At 42.5% G+C, this 9,837-nt stretch overlaps 1 protein-coding gene across 1 annotated transcript in view; it reads left to right on the top strand.

The window, feature by feature from the left end:
* Positions 1 to 7,969: 7,969 nt before the first annotated feature.
* Positions 7,970 to 9,837, top strand: part of tafa5a (TAFA chemokine like family member 5a) — a 126,830-nt gene continuing 124,962 nt past the window's right edge. The window contains exon 1 of the mRNA XM_070929074.1: positions 7,970 to 8,081. Coding sequence (XP_070785175.1) covers positions 7,970 to 8,081 — 112 coding nt within the window. The remainder of the gene's footprint in view (positions 8,082 to 9,837) is intronic.

Below are 9,837 nucleotides of genomic sequence, written 5' to 3'. Positions count from 1 at the left end.
GTCAGTTTGGAGCCATAAATTGATTAATGAAACGTTTCTACATCTTAAATTTTGGGTTTCTGTTGCATAATAGGCATTGGTTTAACATGGAAAAATAACCAATTCTAGTAAAAAGTTAGCAACTATGTCTGTATGTAGTATTTGCAATTTAAAGTTTGCCGTTTGTGTGCCCTGTTTTTCAGAGTTGTGCACCTTTTAAGCTCTGTGTTTTTTCTACCTTTCACCTTGTTTTGCATTTATTAATATATACATTAAATATAATGTTCAGTGGCAGTTTTTCTGTTGCAAAGGAAACTAGAAAATGCTTCATGCATATTAAAGGCACATAATGTGATGTCTATTATGGAATTATGTATCTGATTTTGTAACTATCTTACCCTTTTTTTTTTCAATTACAAATGTGGCATTATGTGTTCCTATTGTCTATTCAATATTCCTCGGGCTTTGGGCAAGGTGCCAAGTCAGGAAGCAGCACAAGCAAATGCACCTGCCATCCATTTGTAAATAACAGCAGAGAGATGTCGGTGTTGGGAACAGGTGGGTCACTCTGTTCCCACCATGTTGTTTACCTGGGATCAGCATACACCCCTGCTGCTGGAAGGCATATTATCCCTTAGCTCGGTTTCCATTAGTCAAATGGCTTTGCTGAAATGTTAATTTGCTGCAAGAAGAGAACACAGGCGGCGAGGGTTTCACTGGCTACTGCTCTCCGGTCAACTCGACTCATGCAACATAAGATCGGGCAGCGATGGCAGGTCAAAACATTCATCTCACAAGTGTAATCATCACTGTCAGCATCATCATCAGTAATGTTAAAGACATTGATTTTTTTTTTTCCACATGTGGGAGAAGATGCATGCACACCATCACACATGCACATGCATTTATCATACGTGCCCATTCCCTGTGGAATCTCAGGCAATCAGAGATGTCAGCCGAAGGTCCTGGAATGGAACGTACTTTGATTGTAGTCACACATCTCCATTAGTGGAGCGGATAATTACACTGCATCATCGCATCATCTCATAGCTGGATGTTCTGTCACAGCGGTTTGGGTTGTGGACAGCTGATAGAAATTGTTAACACTAGATTGACGAGTGGACAAATGATTCCACATCATAAACGCAGTGAAGCATTTACATGACAAAAATAACAATCTTTTTTTTTTTTTTTTTTTCACAGACTGAACCAGGATATTGGGTTATTTGATTGGAAAGTTAAATCATGGCATTGGCCTCAAGAACCATCTGCATGCATCACACAGCAACATGGCCATGAATTGCACAGAAACAATTACACCGGCTTGTTTTTCCACACATACAGTATAAGTAGTATATCAGTGGAGTTGATGTCAGATACTGGATTGTAATGGGAGAGTCCATCAATGATTTAATGTGTTTTCTCATCTCATTCATCAACACAGGTGACATATTAAGCAATAAAAATACTTTTTTTTTCTTAGATATTGGTAGGATATTGACATACGGCATGGCATGAGAGACAGAAATAAATGATGAATGATGAGTTGGACAACAGTGGCACGTATCAAATTCATCATAGCACTCTTACTGGCCTGCCAGCCAACAGCAATGTGGCACAACAACTGCAGTAGTGTGTTCTAATGAAGCATATCATCCCTGTCCAGTGAAAAGCATGTAGCATTTTTTAGATAAATGATCAAATTTAAATGTTCTCATACTTCTTATGTTAAGTAAACCATCTAAGCCCACTGGACTACCAAAAAGACACATTGTCACTGAGCTTAAATTGGCGCTATTTTTCTTAGCTTTTCCTCTTACCATGAGATTGAAAGTGTCTCCACAACGATTGGATGGATTGCCATGAAATTTGGTACAGACATTCATATTCACAACTAGTGCTATGATCAGGTCAATATATTAATTTGTCTAATACTTAACAACCAAATACCTTCAAGACTAATGACATTTAACAAATGTTAGCATGTTAACACACTAAACATAGAAAGTGGACATGGTGAACATTAGCTGCCGATGCCGTGTTCATGTCAAATCGTTCAGATGGATTTTACGCGCAACCGAGTTAGAAAAAAACTGTTCATGTCAGTCTTTGAGTTGTAAATCCAAGTCGGAGATATCAGGAATTTCTGAAAGCTGCAATATCTCCCACTTGGTTGAAAGAACTACAGAAGTGTAGCATAATGTCTACATGTTTGGCTACAGACAGATCGGAATAAAATCCAATATTTACTCTAACACGATCGATCCCAGTCATTTAAAAGAAGCCATATGTGGTTTGTTGCATATCTGGTTTCACTTGTTAAAGAACTGAACAAAAGTAGCTAATTTAGGCTGTTTTAATTATGTGACCTCAAGGCTAGCAGTGGGGCTAACCATTTTGGAATGAACACTTCCAAGTCAAAATAATGGGCGACTTTTCTGTTCTTCCCATTCTGCCTACATTGCGTGATTGCAGCGTAAACACTGCCATGTTAGCGTTGTCATCGTGAGCACGTTAACATGCTGACGTCAGAATTTAGCTCAAAGAACTTCTGTGCCTAAGGACTGCCTCCCAGAGCTGCTACCGTGAAAGAAAAATGCATTGTTATTGGAAGGCACTGCTGGGTATTGTCTCACTTGACTTGTTTAGAATTTACTTGTTCATTTCACTTGTTCCATTTAAACAAACAATGCCAGCTAGTCAAAAAAGACCAAATGCCAAAGACGTATTGTATTTATCTGTATTCCAAAGCTTTTATGTCACACTGATATTGTTCTCGTTGAAAGCCAAAATAAGAAGATATTGTCGGTGCTGAGGGCCAAAAAGAGAAATGTTACCATTATGCTGACGTGTTATCAGCACGGCAATTAACTTGCTGTTCAGCTCCGGTATTAAGTCTGAGATGTCTTTCTTCCTTCCTCTCTGTGGTGAACTACTGTCTCGCAGATATTCAGAAAGCTGAAAAGGCTTCTCGGTTTCCTCTTTCTCTTAATCCATGACAGTAAGAGAGAGCCTGCTGTGGTGCCAATACGAACATTGTTCACTTAAATCACTGAGTGGCAAGCTAAGTTCAAAGCCCTCCTCGGTGGCCCAATAAAGAGGAAGTAGCTTGTGTCTGGACGGATCAAAGGGAGGAAGCACAGAGAAAGGTCAGGTCTCAGATGCTCCCACACTGAGAGAAGGAAGAAGCTTCCCACCAGGTTTTCTATTACTGACACAATGGCTGCTGCCAGGCTAGTGCCAGGCCTAACTCATTATTGTTCAAAAAGAAAGACAAATCCAGTACCAGTACCAGTCTTGGCTCCAAATTGCCTCTTGATACTTAAGACATGTCATTATTATTTTTGTATTCTTATATCAAAAATACAAGTCTCATCAGCTTAAAAATTGTGCCCCATTAGAGAAATGCCTCCTGTCCCATTAAGACCTCATGGATTCACCTTGTTTGAACACCTGGTACTGGTCACCGCGCTGCTCATAGTCATACACAATTTAAATTAGGAAGTATATGAGCAAATAAGCTTTTTAAAGTAACATCTTGGAAATCCTGGGATGACAGGGTTTGAAGTGGATGCCACTAAAGTTATCAGTTACTTGGACACAGCTTGTTAGGCTCACAGTCCACCCAACATGCTGCGCACTTCTAAGACTCCCTACCATGCAAAGTGAGTGCGCTGCTCCATATCAAATAATTTATTGTAAGAATACTGTGTGGCTATACTTACTTGTACTACTAAGCACTTTTTAGGAAATTAGTGTTGCATCATCAAATTAAAGTTTCTTACCTATAGAGTCAGTTTCCTGCTGTGCTTCTACAACGTAACACTACACAACTGTGTCAAGTTGTTCCTGCTCCTCCCCTTTGCCTTGTTAAGGTTGCACAGACATGGTGTTGACTGCTGCCAATGATCAATCACTAAGGTGAAGATTGAAGTATATTGAAGAGATAAAGAAGACATTATGAAATAAGCAATAATATGAATACATTCATACAATATACAAACAAACAAACAAGGAATTGTGAAATAATTTAAGAAATCATTCAAACTCAGCCTCGCTGTAGTGAATCGTGATTTCATCAGTATTATCTTTAAATTATTAAAACTTTTTTTTTTTAATTATTTTATAATGTCATTGTTTTTCAATGACAACATACAAAATATTGCAGGAAATCATCTGGAAAGCCTGCGCTGCCTTGCACATGCAAGGTGCATTGATCAACAGCTGCCAGTAGAAACTTTCCTCAATACTCACTCAATGGATTTTCTTAAATGCAGTGGTTACAGCAATCAAGCAAATGCTTGGAAAGCTAACGCTTTTCTTTTTACTTCAAAATTCATTTTGGGAGATTGAGGGGTGCAAAATGGCGATGGGTACAGGCAACTAAAGTAAAGCAAGAACGTTAAAAGAAACCACAAAGGGAAGTCATTAGCATAATAATTAAAGCTCACTGCATAAAAGTATTTCAATGGCAAACTCCAAGATCTTGGAACGAAACGCCTTAAAGGCAAAAGCCTGATTGTTTCTTCTGATTGTAATTTGTATAAACTTGGATGCAGATTCGATCATTGGCTCATGTACACCAGTTTATTGGTCTTCATTATTTGTCACTTGATCAAGTTCAACAGGTGGCCTGGTGCCTGGACTAAATTCTCCCTTTTTATTTTGCCAATTCCTTTAACGTACACTGGATGTACTTACACGGATGTAAGAAGTCTGAAATATATGTCTATACATACATTTCAGACTCAGTCAAATATTTGCAATCTGGGTCACTTGAAGTACAATATAGCCAGGGGGAAAAGCCTCAAAGGAAGGAATTTTTTTCATGCTTTTTCATTAATGCTACTTTGTATTGTCCAGTACTCATGGGTCACTGTCTAAATTAGTTAAAGGACATTCATTATCTGACTGTGTTTCATTTCTACCAAAGGAATGTGTTTATCTGATTTCTCAGAGCTGTTGCACTTGGCAGGAACTCGTAGATGTTTCACTTGGAATGCTCCTCTACATTTTAAAACACCATTTAAACTCTACAGATATTTGACAAGTCTATTTGAACTCCAACAGTGGCCAGACCCCCAGCGCTAAGCACCAGTGAACACAGAGAGTCAACAGTAACAGCGCCACAGTGTTGATTCATGTTGAGAGGGAATAAGATAATATTTTATTATGGTTCACAGCCAAAAAAAAAAGAAAATAAGGGAGTCAGCCGCTATCTTTCTGTTGTTGTCGAAATAGCAATATCCGAGTCAGTGTTTTCATGCTTTGTGTGCTTCATTCTGTTTGGAGTTTTGGAAATGTTATATAAAAGTGAAAGGAGGGGGATAGCATATGTAGGCCACAGCTCGCGCGTTATATCCGAGCTGAAAGCAAATGGCTGCTTTTGTTAGTGTGAATGTGTGAGAGAAAAACAGAAAGACAGAGGAAAGCAGTGTATATGTGCTTAATTGCATAATTTGCATTGAAAGAACATAAGTCTTGGTTAATGTGTGTGTGCGTGTGTAGGTGTGTGTGTGTGTGTGTGTGTGTGTGTGTGTGTGTGTGTGTGTGCCAGGAAGGCTTTGGCCTTGCTGTACAATTAGTGCCACAGTCACCGACACAACACCGTGTACGAGGCAACATGCCAGTGCTTTCCAACCAGGGCTGTAATTGACTGTCTACATTTAGTCTGCTGCTTTTAAGATCAGCGCTGCCGCGAGGAGACGGAGAGAGGAGAGAGATGGCAAAGGGGGCACAGAGGATTTGGGGAAATTGTCCACTTTTCACATTGTTTCTAACACAAATTACCAAATAGAGCAATTACATTCAGATTTAGAGGTTTACAAGGACTGATAGGGACACATGCAGCAATTAACTACTTTATTAGACCCAGTGTGGTTTACAGTCTGGTTAACAAGAGCTCCAGTCTAGTGCACATTACTACAGCGAGGCTAAGCAGGGATAACTTGGAATCCCTATAAAGGAAATAGTTAGAAATGGTGGCCCAGCTGAAGGACCATCTCTGTTAGCTCCGAAATAGAAGAGCAAAAGCTTGAATATTGAGTAATTCATGGTTATTTGTTCCCTAAAAAAAACAAAAAAACAAAAAAAAAAAAACAACAGTGTGGGCACAGGCTTTAGGTTTAGTATGCGTGGCAGGGTGTGTTGAGGTGAATGCACAGAGGCCTCCAGAGCCTCGCTGCCAGCAGACAGAGCCAGCTTCGGGCTTGACAGGAGCAGCCAGAGTGTGGAGCGTCGTCCGCGGTGCTGAGGTTCAGGCACCGGCGCTGTCCGGGGTACCGCAACGCCATTGTGTTGGTCATGGGGCTGAGCGTCAGTACCTGGCGCTGTCCGTGGTGCTGACAATACATCGCTCACTGCACCGTCCACTGGGCTGTTAGCCACTGGCGCTGTCCATGGTGCCAGCGCTGCACTGTGCTGTCCATGGAGCTGCTGAGGCTGCAGGCACCGTTTCTGTTCCGAAAGCAGAGGAAGAAGTACGCAGGTACTTCTACTGAAGCACGATTAGTCGTAGTACAATGTGAAATCCTCCATTACAAGTAGTTCCATAAAACAGAAGTGCACAAGTAAATTAAAACTCTATTTAAGTACATCCCACCACTGTCCTGCAGTACAGTTTTAATATGCCCTTTTTTCCCCGATGACACTTTTTACAGAGTAGTTTTAATCTCCCAGCAATAGAAAGAGCAGTGTGGGGGTGTTTTTTTTTTTTATAGTGAAACGCTGGTTTTGGTAATAAGTTTGCGACTGGGCTCAAGATGGCAATAAAATAACCGCATTTAAATTGCATTTCAGGCTCTTCATGGTGGTTTGAACTGTTCGGTGACATATACAGTGTGTGTGTGTGTGTGTGTGTGTGTGTGTAACATTTCCGTCCCTCAGACACGAGCCCTACGTGCAACATGCACCTTTTTCAACGTGCACGTTATTGTGCCGGATTTGCTGAAAAGGGAGATAAACGTCTCTTGATCACACACACACACACACACACACACACACACACACACACACACACACACACACAAATACCACTCAATCATTGATTCAAAAATCAAACACACACCATATACAATCTATGAAATCAATGAAAGGAACACTGTAAGCCGTGTTTCACACTGATGTTTATGATGTAAAACGATTTATTCCGGCTGCAGCACCAAGCCGCTGTGATACCACCGTAAACCGCGACCTCAAGTGGCATATTGCTGACGTAATATCGATTATCTGAATGTTTCACTTTGGACAAAATCACTTGGAGCCGCACAGTGCGCACTTTTCCTCTCGCTCCTTTCTCTCCGCCTGCCCATCCATTCTCCATCCTCCGTTCCCTCCTGCCAGCATGCTGTGATCCTCCTCCACTTCGTGCCCCAAAAACCGAGAGCTTAACGGACTTTTCTTTTTTTTCTTTTTCTTTTTTTCTTTTACGACCGACCCTCCTTCATCCATCCAGGCGTTAACTCGCCGGATTTTATAGGACCCCCGTTTATTTTTCAAGCCGGTGTTTGGGGCTATGCCGTCGTGGGCTGGTGAGGCTGGAGAGAACCGAGGGAAGCGACCACAGGTGAAAGGAGGTTTTACGACGCTGCGGTATAGATGATTGAACACTTTGAGCATTAACTCAACGCAATCTTCAGGCGCCGGCGCACCGCGCTTCCTTTTACGCAAATTTAGGACGGAAATCGAGGTTAACACACTTTGGGACAAGTAAAGGGACGTTTACCAACTTGTGTGTCTGAAATATAAAAATACTGCGTTATTTCCCAACTGGGATTCCGAAGGAAGATGTGACCTTTTCTTTTGCGCACCGGCAACCCGACTACCTAAGGAGCAAACCGCTGCTTTTCCGTCAGTTGCTCGATCTTGACATGTCTTTTGTGGGATTACACGCGGAGATATGAGCATTGCGAGAGGCCGAGCTGGATTGTGAGATTACCGCCTTTGCTTTTTCTATTTGTCTCCTCAAAGAGTAAAGCGCTCTGCTGGTTCAATGGCTTCGGTGTCGAGGTCGTCGAGGCGCAAGGATGCCAGCCGCTGGCCGAGAATGTCGTCAACTTTCTGGGCTGTGGTGCTTCTGACAGCGCTGCTGGTCCTCTACTGCGGTAAGTCCCGGCGCTCGTTTCTGACCAGCGCACATTTGGAAGCGTTGGACACGAACGCTGGTGCGCGGCGGGTGACCGCGTCATGAAAAACACAATTATGGTGCCACTGGTATTGACAGTCGCTCTTAGCGTATTGATCTCACTAGTTGTCGACGTGTCATTGTTTTTTCCTTTTCTTAACAGTTATTGGAAAACACTCATGGGACTCACAGCTGTGTGTGCGCACACACACACACACACACACACACACACACACACTAAAACCCACGCACTCCCTTAATCTTTTTCTTCCTGCTTTCACTCATGCAAACACAGACCGGCACGAGCAGACACTTGTGCAGAGAGAGGGCTCAGATAAGAGGGAAGTGTGTCTCATTGTCTGGTGAAAACACTTTCTTTGGAGAGCAGGTTGAACTCAAGTGTCCCAGAGGCCTAATTAAGTCCTCTGTGGACTCCCTCTCTCGCTAACACACACACACACGCACACACACACACACACACACACGCACACACACACACACACACACACGTCTGTCCTGAGGGCTGTGTTACTGTCAGACTGACTTACTGAGGTCAGACAGTCAGGCATCTGTCATGATGTCTCTGGACTAAACGCTGTTTTCAGGAGATAAAACACAGAGAATTCACATGAGGCGTGCTGTGTGAAAACAGAGCTTTTCTTCATGAATAAGCCCTGTTTAGTTGGACAAACAGTAGGTCTTACTCCAGGCGGCAATTCAACTATTGCCTGAGGATAACCTTATTAGGAAAATGTATGCAGGCACACACACGCACACACACACACACTCTCTCTCTCTAAGGCTACTTCTCTGGCCGGGGATGTCTTTTCATTTCTTGTTTCCGTGGCGCCCTCACACCTTCTCTCCCTCTCGCTTCCCTCCTCTGTCTCAAACCGCATCTGACTCACTTGTGAGGAGAAATCCAGCTGGCACGCTGCGCTCCAGTCTGCTGTGTGTGTGAAAAACCCGGGCTATGTGCAATGATAGCCATGATAAACCCATTTCAAATAACTCAGCTATTTCATTTGCCGCTAATGATTAATACAATCATCTTGTCCTCGAGCTTATTAGCTATGCTGGTGTTGTAGGGGAATTAACAGATTCATTACATGATTGTTTTCTGGAGTTTTCCGTACAGCCTGCCGCAATGGCCCCTGCTCTCTCTCCTTCTTTTTTTTCCCTTTTACAATGGATAGCAGATTGAGTTTTCTGTGTAATCACACAGGCCCCAGGTTAATCAATGGGAGGGGTTCGGTTTTATAAGAGCCAAAGCTTCTGGATGGGGGGGGGGGGGGGGGTCTTTTTCTTCTTTTATGGTGCCTTCGGCCATGTCGATTGATCTCCTGCTTGAGTCCAATCAATTGTGCTTGGATGTTTGTTTCAGTCAGCAGTCTTTGAGTACCCCCCCACACCCCCGTTCCCATGCACCTCGACCTCCTACCCAGCAACGCCTCACCCCTTTTTGGAAGTTAATAATCTGAGCAATTGTGATTCCTTGATTTCTTGTATTTGCTCTTTTATAATCTCGTCACATACTGCTCAGAACAGCTCGGCCCCTTCAGTTTGAAATGCTATTGGTGCAACACTGAGGCTGGAATCTCTCTTTTTCTTGTAGGGTATTTTAAGCATGTAGAAAAATGAAAACGGTCCAGTACAATAACATGACTTATGAAGCCCCAGAGCCGTATTGGTTTCTCTTATTGGCCCCTCTTTCTTCCCTTTTAGCTTTTTGTTCA

The sequence above is a fragment of the Enoplosus armatus genome, chromosome 22, assembly GCF_043641665.1.
Source record: "Enoplosus armatus isolate fEnoArm2 chromosome 22, fEnoArm2.hap1, whole genome shotgun sequence".
Lineage (NCBI taxonomy): Eukaryota > Metazoa > Chordata > Actinopteri > Centrarchiformes > Enoplosidae > Enoplosus > Enoplosus armatus.
This window is presented reverse-complemented; position numbering and strand designations above follow the sequence as displayed.